This window comes from Pituophis catenifer, unplaced genomic scaffold, assembly GCF_029215685.1.
Source record: "Pituophis catenifer annectens isolate HBS135680 unplaced genomic scaffold, rPitCat1.0.hap2 SCAF_9, whole genome shotgun sequence".
Classification (NCBI taxonomy): domain Eukaryota; kingdom Metazoa; phylum Chordata; class Lepidosauria; order Squamata; family Colubridae; genus Pituophis; species Pituophis catenifer.
In genome coordinates this window covers 4,270,610-4,288,971 of record NW_027256889.1, presented here as the reverse complement: position 1 = coordinate 4,288,971, position 18,362 = coordinate 4,270,610, and the positions used below count along the sequence as shown (strand labels likewise).

General features: G+C 44.5%; 1 protein-coding gene across 1 annotated transcript; it reads right to left on the bottom strand.

The window, feature by feature from the left end:
• Window positions 1-10,471: 10,471 nt before the first annotated feature.
• LOC139321328 (uncharacterized) lies at window positions 10,472-16,020 on the bottom strand. The gene is made up of 4 exons (XM_070949999.1): window positions 15,908-16,020; window positions 14,228-14,353; window positions 11,869-12,239; window positions 10,472-10,778 (listed from the first exon to the last, which is right to left on the bottom strand). Exons 1-4 carry the CDS (start codon window positions 16,018-16,020, stop codon window positions 10,576-10,578), a joined length of 813 nt encoding a protein of 270 aa, XP_070806100.1. The 3' UTR covers window positions 10,472-10,575.
• Window positions 16,021-18,362: the final 2,342 nt, after the last annotated feature.

Genomic DNA, 18,362 nt, shown 5'->3' with positions numbered 1-18,362 from the left:
TCTTGGCTGCCAAGGAATGTCCTGGAATATTAAAAGCTCAATTACCCCCCACCAAAAAGCCGGGTGACCGAGGGCCCCCTCCCTGACAAGAGCCAAAGTCCAGGGTGGCAAGAGATCTCCAACCTTAGGCATGGATTGCTTCCAAGATCTTTCCCAACCTCAGAAAGCTCAGATTGCTGATAGAATTCTACAGAGGAATAATTGAATCTCTCATTTTTACCTCAGTAACCAACTATCCAGTTTGGCACAGCAACCAAACAGGACAGGTACAGACTTTAACAGATCTATCATCTATCTATCTATCTATCTATCTATCTATCTATCTATCTATCTATCTATCTATCATCCATCATCTATCTATCTATCTATCTATCTATCTATCTATCTATCTATCATCCATCATCCATCTATCTATCTATCTATCTATCTATCTATCTATCTATCATCCATCATCCATCCATCCATCCATCCATCCATCTATCTATCTATCTATCTATCTATCTATCTATCTATCTATCTATCTATCTATCTACAGTAGTGGCCAAAATTATGGAAACCTTTTGGGAAAAGTGTATTTTCTAAAACTAGCTAATAACACCACTTTTTTTTGGGGGGGGAGTAGTACCATAAAACTATATATCAATGGAAAGATAATTTAATCAACACTGTAATGCCATAACTTTTACAAAGGATTTGCTATTAGAATAGCAGTTACAGTATAAAGAAGAGAAGTGAAACACGTCGAAAAAATGAGATATACAAAAATGATCACTATAGGAAAAAAAAACGAGATATACAAAAATTGTCAACATAGGAAAAAAACGAGATATGCAAAAATTATCACCATGTCAGTTAATACTTCGTTGGGTAACTTTTAGCATGAATGACAGCCTTACAACGTCTTCCCACGGAGTGAGCCAAGTCTTTTAGTTCTGCAGCTGTTCTAATGTGAAATCAAGATTGAAGGATGGCTTCTATTAACTGGGTTTTATTGCTGGGTGGCTTCTGACTAACAAGTTTCTTTAGTCGGATCCATAGATTTTCAACTGGGTTAAGAAGGTCTGGGCTATTCCCAGGCCATTCCAGCAGTGGAATAGGATTATCCTGAAACTCCCCCCCAAAAAAGTGATGTTATTAGCCATCAAACCTCAAAAATACACTTTTGCCAAAAGGTTTCCAATTTGGGCCACTACTTTATCTACCTACTTATCTATCTATCTATCTATCTATCTATCTATCTATCTATCTATCTATCTATCTTCCCCAACCTCCTAGTTCCCTCTTAGTTCTCTTGAGAAGTCTGCAATACTGGGAAAGGTGGAAAGAAAGAGAAGACGAGGATGACCAACAGCAAATGGGTGGATTCGATTACATCAATTAGAGCCCTGGTGGCGCAGCAGACTAAAGCACTGTTATTAACATCAGCTGCCTGCAATTACTGCAAGTTCAAATCTCACCAGGCTCAAGGTTGACTCAGCCTTCCATCCTTTCTAAGGTAGGTAAAATGAGGACCCAGTTTGTGGGGCCAATAAGCTGACTTTGTATAAAATATACAAAAGTATGAAGGCTATTGCTTAACGCACTGTAAGCCGCCCTGAGTCTCCGGAGAAGGGCAGCATATAAATCAAATTAAAAAAAAAAAATCAGTTATGGATACATTACTGGAAGATCTGAAGACCAGGATGGGAACAGGTCATCCTGGAGAAAAGTCACTGAAAAGTTTGAGAACACATAATCCATCAGTCACCTAGCTCCCAAGTTCCTCTTTGCGGTGGGGTCCTTGGCATTCTCTGAGCCTGGTGGTTTTCTTGCACACCATTATCCAGTGAGGTAACATCCCCAATGCTAGGAAAAAGTTACAGAAACCCTGAAGACATCACCTAGTTGGGTAACGAAATGTCTGCAAGAAAACCACCAAGCTCAGCAGACACCAAGGACCCCACAATTCAACCCCGAGTTACAAATATCGTCTTCTATCCGTGCCTCTCTTACTTTCCAATGGTTAGAGTAGCTGACATCCTACTGTGACATTCCGAACTTTCTCTGTGTCTAAGGGTGGATAATTTGGACAGGAATATTCCCAAAGGACCAAAGAAAAATAATTTGAGAAGGAGAAAGGTGGAAGGTGACCCTCAACAGCTGATGTCTAGGGAGGACTGTCCTTCTTTGTTCTAATCCAGGAGTCTCCAAACATGGCAACATTAAGACTTATGGACTTCAACTTCCAGAATTCCCATGGCTGGCAAATTCTGGGAGTTGAAGTCCTCTAGTCTCAAAGTTGCCAAGTTTGGAGACCCCTGTTCTAAACATACAACCACTCTCCTTGCCCCAGAATAGAATTCAAGATCTCTTCACTGGAGTTTCCTTCTGAACGACCTAATGATCACAAGCAGCCTTTCAAGATCCCATAGAAACTTCCCGTTCCGTTCCAGCCCTACCCACTCAACTCTACTCCCCTCCTGCTATGGAAAACAGCTCTGTTTTCTCACCTTCAGCAAAGGAACGGAGTCTCCAAGGAGTTCCCCATCTTGGGACCTTCATGGCTTGTTGTCCGACTTCATCGTTCTCTGTCCTCCTTCCTTTCCTTCTTGTTTTGCACCTACAGATTCCTGAGTTTCACCAACCAAACCAGCTGAATTGCAGGAGGACAACAACAGGCGGGGCAGCTGCATTCACTTGTGTGTAGGAAGAAGTTTACAGCTCCAGATACGTTCCCTGCCCTTGCACAACACGCTTAGCTGAGTGAACTTCCCCAAGGCTTTGGATCAGAAACCAGCTAAGGAGGCCGGGTTTATACAGTCAAAACACGCTGAGCCTCAGGGGGAAAAAAGCTAATCTACTAAGCATAGCCCCATTTGATTTAATTTTGCAAATCAATATTTAACAGAGTTGGGAGGGACCTTGGAGGTCTTCTAATCCAATCCCCTGCTCAGGCAGGAAACCCTATATTATTTCATACAAATTGTTGTCCAATCTCTTCTTTAAAACTTCCAGTGTTGGAGCATTTACAACTTCTGGAGGCAAGTTGTTCCACTGATTAATTGTTCTTAACTGTCAGGAAATTTCTCCCTAGTTCTAAGTTGCTTCTCTCCTTGATGAGTTCCCACCCGTTGCTTCTTGTCCTGCCTTCAGGTGCTTTGGAGAATAGCTTGACTCCCTCTTCTTTGGGGAAGCTCCTCAGATATTGGAAGACTGCTATCTTATCACCCCTGGTCCTTCTTTTCATTAAATTAGATATAAAATAAAATAATGAATGAATGAATGAATAAAATAAAATAAAAATAAAAAGTAAAATAAACTAAGTAAAATAAAATGAATAAAAATAAGAAAAATAAACAAAATAAGTAAACTAAACTAAGTACAATAAAATAAAATAAATAAAAATAAGTACAATAAAATAAATTAAGTATAATAAAATAAAATAAGTAAATAAAACAATAAAATAAAATAAGTAAAGTAATTAAATAAAATGAACAGGGCATTTATTTATTTATCACAAGACCACATTGTGAGTGGTCTGGTGCAGAGTGCAGCTGCGCGGGTGGTAATGGGAGCGACATGGCGCTCCCATGTGACACCTCTCCTGCGCGAGCTGCACTGGCTCCCAGTGGTCTTCCGGGTACGCTTCAAGGTTTTGGTTACCACCTTTAAAGCACTCCATGGCTTAGGACCTGGTTATTTACGGGACCGCCTACTACCACCAATAGCCTCCCACCGGCCAGTACGCTCTCATAGAGAGGGACTCCTCCGGGTGCCGTCAGCCAAACAGTGTCGACTGGCGGCCCCCAGGGGGAGAGCCTTCTCTGTGGGGGCACCGACCATCTGGAATGAGCTCCCCCCAGAGATACGGAGGATCCCGGATCTGTGCTCCTTCCGTCGTGCTGTGAAGACCTTTTTATTCCATCAGGCGGGCTTGGCCTAATTTCTTCCCTTTTTAAATATGTAAATTTTAATCTGTTTTTAAATTATTGGGGTGTTTTAATCTGTCTGGGCCAAAATGATTTAATTTGATTTTATCTGGTTTTTAAATTTTTTGTATTTATGTATTTTATTGTTGGCTGTTCACCGCCCTGAGTCCTTCGGGAGTAGGGTGGTATACAAATCAAATAAACATAAACCAAAACATCTGACCAACTTTGGCCATGTCATGCGTGTGAATTAATTGGAGAAGTCAACCATGCTAGGAAGGGTTAGCGGAACAAGAAGAATGGAGCAAAGAAAGGACCCATTGACACAATAACCTCAAAACTGATGCAAAGACAAACACCCAGCGACTGAAAGAAGCTGTGCTTGACAGGGTACCATGGAGAGCACTTGCCTATAAAGTCACCGAGAGTCGGACAAACGACTAAATCTTTAAAACAACAACATTCATTTGGTTCTTCAATTTATTTGCCGCCCATCTGGCCGGAGGCTTGCTCTACAATGGTCGCTAAACAATGGCCGGCTGAGGAATTCTGGGAGTTGAAGTCCACACCTCTTCAAAGTGGCCAAAGTTGAGAAACACTGTATTAGGGCCTTCCCAAACTTGGGGTGTGTCTCCAGATGAGCCCAAATCTTTCAGCCATCAGAGCAAGTTTCCAAACTCAGCTGGCTCTCAAAGGCACGCTGCTTGAGTTCCCGTAACACCCTTAAATAATCTGGATACACTTTTTAAAAGTGTATTAATTTATTTACCGTGTTTCCCCGAAAATAAGACCCTGTCTTATATTTTTTTTGAACCCTGAAATAAGCGCTTGGCCTTATTGCCATGCGCTCAAAAGCCCGATTGGGCTTATTATCAGGGGATAATGTCTTATTTTGGAGGAAACAGGGTAGATAGATAGATATAAATGATAGATAGATAGATAGATAGATAGATAGATAGATAGATAGATAGATAGATAGATGATAGAAAAATGGATATCTAACCCATATGGATTAGATAGATAGATATAGACAGACATGATAGATAAATAAGGGAATGGATAGAGTAGATAGATAGATAGATAGATAGATAGATAGATAGATAGATAGATGATAGATAGATAGATAGATAGATAGATAGATAGATAGATAGATAGATAGATAGATACTGTGTTTCCCCGAAAATAAGACCCTGTCTTATATTTTTTTTGAACCCTGAAATAAGTGCTTGGCCTTATTGCCATGCTCTCAAAAGCCTGATTGGGCTTATTATCAGGGGATAATGTCTTATTTGGGGGGAAACAGGGTATATCCTTCCTTTATTATTTTTCCAAATCGCTCAAGGCTTTTACTTAATACTCCTTCCTCCTCCTATTTTTCCCATAACAAGCCATCCTGTGAGGTGAGTTGGGCTGAGAGAGAGAAAGGGACCTGCCCAAAGTCACCCAATCAAATTTCATGCCTAAGGTGGGACTAGAATTCATCATCTCCTGGTGATTGGTCCAAAGTCACCCAGTGGCCTTTCTTGCCAAAAGCGGGACTAGAACTCACAGTTTCCTGGTGATTGGCCCAGAGTCACCCAGCCGGCTTTCATGGCTAAGGCAGAACTAGAACTCACCGTCTCCTGGTGATTGGCCCAGAGTCACCCAACTGGCTTTCGTGGCTAAGGCAGAACTAGAACTCACCGTCTCCTGGTGATTGGTGCAAAGTCACTCAATGGGCATTCATGGCTAAGGCGGGACTAGAACTCAGTTTCCTGGTGATTGGCTCAGAGTCACCCAGCCAACTTTCATGGCTAAGGCAGAACTAGAACTCACCGTCTCCTGGTGATTGACTCAGAGTGACCCAGCCAGCTTTCATAGCTAAGGCAGGACTAGAACTCATGGTCTCCCGCTTTCTAATCTGGTGCCTTACCCACTAGACGTTATTTTCATTTCATTCATTTTCATTTTCATTTTATTAAATTTGTATACCGCCCTACTCCCGAAGGACTCAGGGCGGTGAACAGCCATAAAATAAAACATATAAATACAAAATTTAAAATAGAGATAAAACAAATTAAATAAATTTGGCTGAACCATATTTAAAACCCCAATAATTTAAAACCAAATTTAAAATTCCCATTTAAAAAGAGGAAAAGTTTAGGTCAGGCCAGCTTGATGGAATAGGAACGTCTTAAGCGCGCGGCGGAAGGTACGCAGATCCGGGATCCTCCGTATTTTCTGGGTTCAAATCATGGATCTCCCCACAAATTAAACCAATGGCTGGAATTCAGACATCTTACTTTACCTCAAAGCACTTTACCCAGCCATTTTTAACCCAGATGAACCTTCTCCCAATTTAGCACACTGAGTCAACATGTCCGTTAGTCATTTTCTGACCTGCTTAGAATAGACTGCTCTTGTTGGCCCCGGGAATCGGTCATTAATCAGTCAAGCAAGGCCTCCTTCTTTTTACATTGCATTGGCCTGGAATGTCGTGGTCACAACTAGATTTGTGTATGTGTGTGTGTGTGTGCTTGAAAGTTGTGGGTTGCATGACTCACGAGAAATTGCACATTGGTTGCGCAGGCGTTTTTTAAGAGCACATGAACGCGATTGGAAATCTTCATTTTGTTTTCGTGCTCAAGCATGCCAGGGGAGACAAGTCATTCAGAAGCTATAGGAGAGCGGAATGCCTTCTGCACATGCACAGAAACACCCTTGCTCCTTCTGTGGGAGAGAAGAGAAGCCTGCTTTGATGTGTCCATTTTTTTAAAAAACACAAGAACAAATTGTAGATGCTTCTAGGACAGTATTGGGAACTTCTTAATGTCTGGACTTAACTTCCCAATCTTGGGAACATCTTAATGTCTGGACTTCAACTCCCAGACTTCCCCAAGCAGCATGGCTGGCTGGGGAATTCTGGGAATTGAAGTCCACAGTTCCCAAGATTGATCAGCACGGCTCTAGATCCATTCCTAACAGACAGTGTCTGCAAGGGTTTTCCCAGGTGCAATCAAGTCTCCCAACCCTGATTTGTAGTTTTGTAAACCCAGATATTAGGATGATTATGATGGAGTCCAACCAGCGAATGATTTGAGGGATGAGGAACCTCAAAAGGGGGAAAAAAATAGGTTATATATCCCAAAGGTGCTTTTCAAATGGCAACTGGACTTTATTTTTTTCCTTGAAGACATTTCGCTTTTCTTCTAAGAAGCTTCTTCAGTTCTGATGAGAAGCAAAACGTCTCCAAGGAGGAAAAAAACCCAAGAAAGTCCAATTGCCTTTTGGAAAAAGCACCTTTGGGACAGCCGTAATCTGGATGAGAGATTCCACAGAGTTGGAAGGGACCTTGTAGGTCATCTAGTCCAACCCCCATGCAAGTGGGAGACCTTACACCATTTCTGACAGATGGCAGTCCAGTCTCTTCTTGAAAGCCTCCAGGGATGAAGCTCCCACAACTTCCAAAGGCAACTTCTGTTCCATGAGTTGATGGGTCTCACTGTCAGAAAATTTCTCCTCATTTCTAGGTTGAATCTCTCCTTGGTCAGTTTCCATCCGTTATTCCTTGTCTGGCCTTCAGGTGTTTTTGGAAAATAGTCTGACCCCCTCCTCTCTGGGGCAGCCCCTCAAATATTGGAAGACTGCTTTCGAACTGCTAGATTGGCAGAAGCTGGGACAAGTAACAGGAGCTCACCCCATTACGCGGCACTGGGGATTCGAACCGCTGAACTGCTAACCTTTCAATCAACAAGCTCAGCGTCTTAGCCACTGAGCCACCACATCCTTCCCAGATATATTGGTACTTCAGCCTTTACTCTGGATACTCTTTTATAATCCAGATGGAGAACCAAGGGGGTTGAAACTCTTCTCCGTGTGCTTTTAAACCAGGGAGGGGAGACAGGCAAGCCAATATTTAACCCCAGATGGAGTCAGGAGTGAGAAAAGTTTAATGAAAGAAGGAATTCCCTTCCCTCTGACTGTAAGAGGAGAATAACCGCTGCTGCTGCCAAGCCGTAGAAATAAAAACCAGTTTAACCAGGACTGATAAACCCGTTTGGCTTGCTCCAGGCACGCATTAGCAATGCCGAGATACAGTGAAGAGATGTTTAACGTATCCTCGTTGCATCACGCGAGTTGGGCCCTGTGGGTGTGCGATGGTGCAGAGGCCGATTGTCTGGTTTAATGTGGACATTGCCGAGCAGAGAAATCTTTGTTTTTATTTTATTTTTTATTACAGTTCTACACCAGTCTCTCTCTCTCTCTCTCTCTCTCTCTCTCTCTCTCTCTCTCTCTCTCTCTCTCTCCTCCTCCTCCTCCTCCTCCTTCTCCTCTCTCTCTCTTTCTCTCCTTCTCCTCCTTCTCCTCCTCTCTCTCTCAATCTCTCTTTCTTTCACTCCTCCTTTTTCTCCTTCTCCTTCTCCCTCTCTCAATCTCTTTCTCCCTCTTTCTTTCTCTCCTTCTCTCTCTCTCAATCTCTCTCTCTCTCAATCTCTCTCTTTCTCCGTCCTCCTCCTTCTCCTCTCTCTCTCTTAACCTCTCTCTCTTTCTCTCCTCCTTCTCCTCCTCTCTTTTTCAATGTCTCTCTTTATTTCACTCCTCCTTCTTCTCCTTCTCCCTCTCTCTCAATCTCTTTCTCCCTCTCTTTCTCTCCTTCTCTTTCTCTCCTTCTCTCTCCCTCCCTCCCTCTTTCTTTTCTTCTTCTCCTTCTCCCTCAATCTCTTTCTCTCTCATTTTCTTTCTTTCTCTCCTCCTTCTCTTTCTCCTCTCTCTCTCTCAATCTCTTCTTTCTCTCCTTCTCCTTCTCCTCCTCACTCTCTCTCACACACACACTTTCTCTCCCCCCCCTCTCTTTCTCTCCACATGTTCAATGACACACTTGCTTCAAAGGCTTTGATGACTGGTGGCTATTAGCTGCTACAGGGTAGTCCTCGCTTACGACCAGAATTGGGACCAGACTTCCTGTTGTTAAGCGAAGCAATTCTCAAGTGAATAATAGCCAATTTTACCATCATTTCTGCCATGGTCCTTAAATGAATCTGGCTTGCCTGGTCAATTTTCCTTGTCAATAGCTGGCCAGGAACGTTGCAAATTGCAATAACATAACCATGGGACATCTCAACCATGGGAATTACATGCCGGTTATAAAGTCCCCATATTTTTGATCATGTGACCTTGGGGATGCTGTAATAGTCGTAAGTGCAAGGACCAGCTGTCAGTTACTTTTTTCAGTGCTGTAATAACTTCAAACAGTCACTAAATGAATGGCTGTAACTTGAGGATTACTTGTGCATATAACCTACCTGATTGGAGAGGGGGGCAATCTTAGCAAGCATTTGGCAGTGCAGAATAATGGTGGTGGAGGGGTGGAGAATGCTTGTTGCAAATTGCAACCTTCCGAGCTACTTTACATCAGCCGACACAGAAGTGAATTTGGATTTGGATCCTGAGAACCGCATTGCAAGGAGCTGCTCCTAGGAGACACGTCCGTTTTGCCAGAAAAAAATTTAATGGTTGTTGTGGGTGAAGGGAAGAAGTGAGGAAGGGAATACAGAGAAAGTGAATGGTTGATGCCTTCTGGGGATCCCCCACGGCTGACGAACTGCAGCTCCTTTGTTTCTCATCCAAAGATCAAGACGACCAAATGGACAGAAGCAGCTTCCAAGCATCTTTAGGCTGCAAGGTAAATGAGGGGATGAATATTATTATTTCTTCAGATTTGCCTTTTGGTATCGATTCAGTTATCTTCTAGCCCTTTGTTCTTTTCTTCTTTCTTTCTTCTTTCCTACTTTTGCTCTTTCCCCTCATTCCCATTTCCTTCCTTCCTTCCTCCTTCCCTTCCTGAATTCCCATTTCCCTCTTTCTTTCTTTCCTCCCTCCTTCCCTCCCTCCCTTTCACCCTCCCTCCAAGTCTCATTTCCTTCCATCCTTCTTTTCACTGCCATCTCCTTTGTTCCTTCCATCCTTCCTTTGTTCCTCCCTCCCTCCCTTCCTTCTTCCCTTCCTGAATTCCCATTTCCCTCTTTCTTTCTTTTTCTTTCTTTCTTTCCTCCCTCCCTCTCTCCCTTCCACCCTGCGTCCAATTCTCATTTCCTTCTTTTCATTGCCATCTCCTTTGTTCCTTCCTCCCTCCCTCCCTTCCACCCTCCCACCAGTTCTCATCTCCTTTCTCTTTTCATCCCCATCTACTTCCATCCTCCCTTCCACCCTTCCTCCCTTTCTTCCTTTCTCTCTAACTGTACTTCAGGCGAGTGGTGGGATTCAGCCAGTTCGCACCACTTCGGGAGAACCGGCTGTTAACTTTCTGAGCAGTTTGGCAAACTGGTTGTTGGAAGAAATCATTAGGGCAGAGAACCGGTTGTTAAATTACTTGAATCCCACCCCTGACTTCAGGGTTATCCTGTTCCTGTACTGTTCTCTTCCCTTTCGCCTCTCAGTTGCCCCTACTAATAGATTCCACCTCCTACCCCTCCCCCCACACTCAATTCTTTCCCAATATCTTCGCAGCCGCCATCTTTGGCACTTACAGGAAACTCGCAACTCTCTCCCCGCAGTTATGGGACGGGTGTCCCACTCATCCCACATGGAGACCATGTAAGGCCCAGAATCTGAAGCCTGCACCTTTCGGATGACTAAGGAGCATGCTCTCCACACCTCTTCCCGTCCTCTGTGAGCTGCTCCTTTTAGATCAATGAGATAGGATCTGTTGATTTCCACTAAATTTCGCACTGAAGATCCGTCCTTCCTCACGCTGTTCCTTCCCGCGGAACCAGCTGCACTCGGAAGGATTTTGGATATCGTCTAAGTATAGGTAGACTGATTGGCCAACCCGTGGATTCGGTGGGAATTGGACCACGCGGGAGCCTTCGGGATGGAAGGAGAAAGGCGAATCTGGAATAAGATAGAAAAGTGAGGAGCTCAACACGCCTTTGATCTCTCTCGACAAAACACCTGCCTTTGCAATCAAGCTACACCCTGTGTCTGTGGAGATTCTCAGTCATCCAGGCCGTAGATGTCTCAATGGCGTTTTTTTCAAAAGGCAGCTAGACTGTTTTTTCTCTTGAAGGAGAAGAAGATGTTTCGCTTCTCATCCAAGAAGCTTCATCAATTCTGGCAGGATGGAAGGATTAGTTCTGACATGTTGGGTGGGATGGAGAGTGGGGGGAGGTTGGAACTAATATTTCAGTTTTAAGTATCGAATGCGATTTTAGCGCACACTTTATTTGAGGTTGCCGATTGATGGGGAGGAAAGGAAAGGAAAGGAAAGGAAAGGAAAGGAAAGGAAAGGAAAGGAAAGGAAAGGAAAGGAAAGGAAAGGAAAGGAAAGGAAAAAGGAAAGGAAAGGAAAGGAAAGGAAGAAGTGGGAAGGGAAGGGAAGGGAAGGGAAGGAAGGGAAGGGAAGGGAAGGAAAGGAAAGGAAAGGAAAGGGAAAGGAAAGGAAAGGAAAGGAAAGGAAAGGAAAGGAAAGGAAGAAGTGGGAAGGGAAGGGAAGGGAAGGGAAGGGAAGGGAAGGAAAGGAAAGGAAAGGAAAGGAAAGGAAAGGAAAGGAAAGGAAAGGAAAGGAAAGGAAAGGAAAGGAAAGGAAAGGAAGAAGTGGGAAGGGAAGGGAAGGGAAGGAGGCGTGAAAGGGAAGGGAAGGAAATAGAGAAGAAGGAAGGGAAGGGAAAAGAGAAAGGGGAACAATGGAGAGGGGACAGGAGGGGGAGGAGAGGTTAGGGGAGAAGGGGAGGGAAATGAGGGGAGGGGAAGAGAAGGAACGAAGAGAAAGCGGAGGAAGGAGAAGGAAAAGAAAGAGAAAGAGGGGAAGCAATGGAGAGAGAGGAAGGGGGGAGGGGAGGGGAGGGGAGGGAAGAGGATCGGAGGGGAGGGAAGAGGAGTCTCTGAGGCCATTTTTCCCTTCCACTCCTCAGTTGCCCCCACTAATAGATTCCCAACTCAATTCTTTTCCAATATCTTCGCAGCCCCCATCTTTGGTACTTACAATAAACTTGCAGGTTTCTCACTCCAGTTACGGCACCACTTCCGCCCAGTCCCATCATGGAGACGGTGTAAGGGCCAGCATCCGAGGGCCGCACTTTTCGGATGATTAAGGAGCATCCTCTCGCCAGATCTTCCCGTCCCGTGTAGGCTGCCCCCGTTTGGTTGATCCTATGGACTCCCTCAGTGGAATCAAAATCCGCTCTGAAGATGTGACTTTCCTCACTTGTGTCTCTCCCTCGGAACCAGTTGCAGGTGGTAGGAGCTCGGTTGTCATCTAAAAATAGGAGGACCGGTTTCCCCAAACGGGGGTAGGTGGGAATTGAGCTATGTGGATGGTTTCTGAGGGTGAGAAGTTGGCAGCGAAAGCCAAAACTGGAAAGGCGGAAAGAAACACGAGGAGGTGAACTTTTTGTCTTTTCTTTTTAATTTGATTTATATGCCGCCCTTCTCCGGAGACTCAGGGTGGCTTACAATGCGTTAAGCAATAGTGTTCATTCTTTTGTATATTTATACAAAGTCAGCTTATTGACTCCACAAACTGGGTCCTCAATTTACCTACCTTAGAAAGGATGGAAGGCTGAGTCAACCTTGAGCCTGGTGAGATTCGAACTTGCAGTAATTGCAGGCAGCTGTGTTAATAACAAGGTGCTTTAGACCACTGTACTACCAAGGCTCGTTGCTTGTTGCTTCGATCACTTTTATATTGTAAGACCCTCACAATTGCCCTGAATTATGAGACGGGCAGCTTACAAATTAAACAAAGAAACAAACACTTCATACACAATCAAAATGGTTCTTGGAGAGGGGGGGAAAAAAACAGACTATCCATCCAAATTCCTAATTGGGTGATAACTTTATTAGGATCGCTCAAATTAACAAGAGGTGCCGGTTTCTGTGTTCACCAGAAGGAGGAGGAGGAGGAGGATATAGACAAGCAGGAGGAAGAGAAGGAAGGAGAGGAGGAGGAGGAAGAAGAAGAAGAGAAGGGGAAGGAGGATATAACAAGCAGGAGGAGGAGGAAAAGGAGGAGGAGGGTAAAGAGGAGGAAGAGGGAGAGGAAGGGGAAGGAGAAGGAGGGTACAGACAAGGAAGAGGAAAGGAGGAATATGAGAAGGAGAAGGGGAAGGGGAAGAGAAGGAGGAAGATATAACAAGCAGGAAGAGGAGGAGAAGCAGAAGGAGGATATAGACAAGGAGGAGAGGAGGAAAAGGAGAAGGGGAAGAGAAGGAGGATATATATAGACAAGGAGGAGACGAGGAAAAGGGGAAGGGGAAGAGGAAGAGAAGGGTAAGGAGGATATAGACAAGGGGGAGGAAAAGAGGAAGATGAGAAAGGGAAGGGGAAAGAGAAGGAGGATATAGACAAGGAGGAGAGGGGGAAGAGGAGAAGGGGAAGAGAAGGAGAAGGAGGATATAGACAAGGAGGAGAGGAGGAGGAGGAGAAGGGGAAGAGGAAGAAGAAGAGAAGGGTAAGGAGGATATAGACAAGGGGGAGGAAAGGAGGAAGATGAGAAGGGGAAGGGGAAAGAGAAGGAGGATATAGACAAGGAAAGGAGGAAGAGGAGAAAGAGAAGAGGAGGAGGAGAGGATATAGATAAGGAGGAGGAAAGAAGGAGAAGGGGAAGGAGAATGAGGATATAGACAAGGAAAGGAGGAAGAGGGGAAGGAGGAGGAGAAGAGGAGGAGGATATAGACAAGGAGGAAGAGAAGGAGAAGGAGAAGGAGAAGGAGAAGGAGGAGAAGGAGAAGGGGAAGGGGAAGGAGGAGAAGGAGAAGGAGAAGGAGAAGGAGAAGGAGAAGGAGAAGGAGAAGGAGAAGGAGAAGGAGAAGGAGAAGGAGAAGGAGAAGGAGAAGGAGAAGGAGAAGAAAAGGAGGGGGAGAAGCTGAAGGAGATGTGACATGCCCTGTGGAGCTATCAACTTTTTTCCAAGGGTTGCTCCTGTCGCTCCCTCGGTCTCTTGACCAGCAAACTTTCAACAGGGAATTTCCCACGATGCACCAAAGGACAAGAGCAGCTTTTAGGACGACGGTCCAAAGTTCACCGCTGCTCCCTCCCCCTGCATCCCACCCAGTATCCTCTGTCGGCCTCTGAGCACACCTGAGCCAATGCAAGAGCATCAGAGATACGTTTGTGGTGCCACGGAGCATGGGGCGCGGCCTCCCTCAATTCCTCTGCTCTACAGCCTTCCCAGGAGGCTCCCCCAACCTGGTGCCCATAAGCTGCGACAGTGTCATAAGTCTAGAGCCCCGAAACACCCACCCACCCCCATCCAAGGTGTAATTGGAGACCGCAGCCCATTTTAATCTTCTGTACGGTCAATGGCTCTTGTGGCTTCCTTACTTCCACCTTTCCCTTCTCACCTGCCAGGATTAAACCGATCCAGCGCATGATGGGACAGATCAGAAGTGCTGGAGAGAGACGTTCCCAAGACAAGACGAGCTTCGTTTGGGATCCAAAATGGTGGGTTGTTTTTAAACCTTATATAGCTTTAGACACTCTTTTCAAAAGGGCAGGGGGAGTTTCCAGGGAAATCCTGCCAAATGGAGGGGATATGAGAACGCCGGAATTAAAGGTTGGGCAAAAAGATAAAGAACCGTGCGTTCCTGGAAAGAAAACCTGTTTTCCAACTTTTTTGCTGGCAGCTTTGCAAGACTTTATAGATACAGATTAACACAGTTGGAAGGGACCTTGTAGGGTCCAACCCACCCCCACCCACCACCCACCCCCGTCCAAGCAGGAGACCCTACACCATTTCTGACAGATGGCAGTCCAGTCTCTTCTTGAAAGCTTCCAGTGATGACGCTCCCACAACTTCTGAAGGCAACTTCTGTTCCATTGAATATAGAATAACAGAGTTGGGACCTTGGAGGTCATCTAGTCCACACACACCCCGCCCAAGCAGGAGACCCTACCTACACCATTTCTAACAGATGGCAGTCCAGTCTCTTCTTGAAAGCCTCCAGTGATGAAGCTCCCACAACTTCTGAAGGCAACTTCTGTTCCATGGGTTGATTGTTCTCCCTGTCAGAAAATTTCTCCTTATTTCTAGGTTGAATCTCTCTTTGGTCAGTTTCCATCCATTATTCCTTGTCTGGCCTTGAGGTGCCTTGGAAAATAGCTTGACCCCCTCTTCTCTGGGGCAGCCCCTCAAATATTAGATTTAAACAATATAGGGTTAACTCTTTTTTTTTTTTTTACTTAGTTCTGGAACATTTTTTTCCCTTCCAAATCAATTCAGGGATTTCCCCCAATTCTTTGCTTTGTGTGGTTCGAGTTGCTTAATCAATGGTGACCTTTTCCCTTTTGTTCTTGCTGTTACATAAAAAATATAACAATGCCCTTATATAAAGGAATGGTGCAATCATTTTTTGGCCCAGATACAGCCATGTCTCCCACCATAATACGGCTTCTTCCCAGCTGCAAACTGTACAAAGGCCTCCCTCGCTGCCATCATCATCTTCATCATCATTTTTTTAAAAAACAACAACAGCAGCAGCAGACTTTATAAGAAATAGCAGGCAAAACTTATTTTGTGACCAAAGGAAGAGATTATTATTATGCAAAGGTAGCGGTCCCTGCATTGAAGCTGCATGAAGATCCCCAAATCTGTTGCTATGTTGGCAATTTCATTCCCTTTTTTGGGGGGGGGGGAATCTACAGGGTCTGGAATCTTCCAGGTTCGAGACCCGCACTCCGCACGACGGGGTGAGCTCCCGTTCATTGCTCCAGGTCCTGCCCACCTCGCAGTTCAAAAGCATGCGAATGCGAGTAGATCAATAGGTACCACTTCAGTGGGAACAATGCTCCATGAGCCTTCGGCGTAGAGCCATGCTGGCCACATGACCACAGAAATTGTCTTCGGATAACGCTGGATCCTTCGGCTAAGAATCGGACATGATTGACAGGGAAACTTTACCTTTTTTTACAGAGTTTGGCAACTTGGTTTCACGATTTCTGCCTTCCGGATATAATTCTTGATGGTTTTCATGGATGGTTTTTCAAATTCTCAAAATTGCAGTTTAATCACGGTGTTCATGTACCGTGCCAGGCCCAAACTACAGGATAGCTTCACATTCACCAAACGTGTGAAGACAACGGTTGTGTCTTTTTGTACCGCAATCCCAGTCTGCTTTGGTCCAGGTTGGCCAACCATCCCAGTAGATTACTTCCACAACCCTGCTACACTGCAGTGATTTGCTTAACGACTGTGGCAAGAAAGGTCGTAAAATGGTGCAAAACTCCCTTAACAACCGACTCACTTAGGAACAGAAATGTTGGGCTCAGTTGTGGTCGTAAGTCCAGGACTGCCTGTCCTTGATTCCTAGAACAGCCCAATTCTCCTCCTTTCCATGGTGAGGAGAAACATCTGACCAACTCTTGGAGATTCTACAATCTCTGCTGCCCCCTAGTGGCTGAAGCTGCCATTTCTCCCAGAGAAATCTCCCCACATCATTACTTAGGACTGCATTTCCACAAAAGATAACCTGGTTAGTTACAAACCTTTGGGCTGCATTTATTTTCCCAACATACTATGGTCAGTTATTGTCAGGGGTGAAATTCAGCAAGTTCTGAAACGTCTTCAAAGAAAAAAGAAGAAAGTCCAGTTGCCTCCTGGAAAAAAAGCACCTTTGGGACAACCACGGCCTGGATGACTACAGACTTTTAACACAGTCTAGTTCGGATGTATACATGTACCTGGCGAGTAAAACGAATCTTGCGAGTGTCTTGGTCAGGGATCAGCAACCTGCGGCCCTGGAGCCGCATGTGGCTCTTTCACCCCTCTACTGCGGCTCCCTGTCACTCAAAATAGGCAACACAACCGCCAATGTGCGACACCAGCTGGCACGCGATTTATTGAGCTTTTCAACCTCCGGTAGGCCAACCATAAATAAATCCAAGAAAATAAAAGTTTCAGAAGAAAACAGAACATTTAATTCAACTACATATGCTAGTTTTGTGGCCAATCAAGAAATAGTCAGGCACAGGAAGGGTTTTTGTGGCTCCCGGTGTTTTCTTTTCTGTGAGAAACGGGTCCAAATGGCTCTTTGAGCATTTAAGGTTGCAGAGCCCTGGTCTTGGTGTTGAGTGCCAATCCAAACCAGCCCCTCAAAAGGGGTAACACTTATTTATTTATTTATTTATTTATTTATTTATTTATTTATTTATTTATTTATTTATTTATTAATCAAATTTCTATACCGCCCTACTCCCGGAGGACTCAGGGCAGTGAACAGCCAAGATAAAATACAGATAATACAAATATTAAAAGTCCCTTAAAATTATTAAATATTTTGGCCGAAACACAGATTAAAACACCCAATTTATAAAATCAAACGAATTAAAAAATTTAAAAGTTTAAAAGAGGAGAGTTAGGACAGGCCAGCCTGCTGAAATAAAAAAGTTTTGAGAGCACGACGAAACGTGCGCAGATCCGGGATCCTCCGTATCTCTGGGGGGAGCTCGTTCCAGATGGTACTTGGGACTTGAAGCATCTATGACAGAAGAGATTCCTGTTGGCATTTTGAGGGTCCTTTTTTTTCCCTTCCTTATCTTGTTCTGGAACTCTTTTTTTCCCCCTCAAATCAATCCCGGGTTTTCCCCTGGGTCTTAGCTTTGTGTGGTTCACGTTGCTTAGTCAATATTGACATTTTGTCCTGTTCTCGCCACTGCATTTTAAAAAAAGATTAACGGTGTCCTTACATAAACGCATGGCGTAATCATGTCCTGGCAAACACCTACAGCCATGTCTTCCGCTACAGATAATCCTCAATTTATGACCACAATTGATCCCTCAATTGTAGGCTCTCAACAGCCACTCAATATTTGGAAGACTGCTATCATATCACCCCTAGTCCTTCTCTTCATTGTCTAGATGTATCTATTAAGATGTTGGATGGAATAATTGCTGGAAATCCTTTCAGTGGCTCTAACGCAGGGTTTCCCAACCTTAGCAACTTTTAACAAATGCGGACTTCCATTTCCAGAAATCCCCAGCCAGCCATGATGGTAGTTCCACATGTCTTATTTTATTCCTAAAATAGCCCAATTTTCCACTTTCCCTTGCTGTTGGGGAGAAACAGCTGCCCAGCTGCTGAAGATTCCACAATCTCTGCTGCCACCTACTGGCTGGGATTGCAATCTCTCCTGGGAAATATTCCAAGATAGCATTCACGCAACAGATAACTTGGTTAGTTGCAAACATCCAGGCTGCATTTTCACAACATGCCAAGGTCAGTTCCTTTGAATGTATTTGGCTGTAGTGGGGGTGTCTTTTCTCAGGGGAGAAAATTCAAGGAGGGAGGGAGAGAGAGAAAGAGAGAGAAAAGGAAGGAAGGAAGGAAGGGGGGAAAGAAAGAAAGAAAGAAAGAAAGAAAGAAAGAAAGAAAGAAAGAAAGAAAGAAAGAAAGAAAGAAAGAAAGAAAGAAAGAGAAAATTGGTTGGAGGAAGGAAGGAAGGAAGGAAGAGATAAAGAGGGGAAAGAAAGAAAGAAAGAAA

Bases quoted from the DNA above. Each gene is read 5' to 3' on its own strand.
- LOC139321328 (XM_070949999.1), bottom strand. From the start codon at position 16,020: ATGGTTGGCCAACCTGGACCAAAGCAGACTGGGATTGCGGTACAAAAA. The intron at 14,354-15,907 runs GTACATGAACAC...GAGTGTCTAAAG, and splicing joins TGTAGTTTGGGCCTGGCACG to CTATATAAGGTTTAAAAACA. The intron at 10,779-11,868 runs GTAAGTACCAAA...ATCTTATTCCAG, and splicing joins GAGAAACCTGCAAGTTTATT to ATTCGCCTTTCTCCTTCCAT.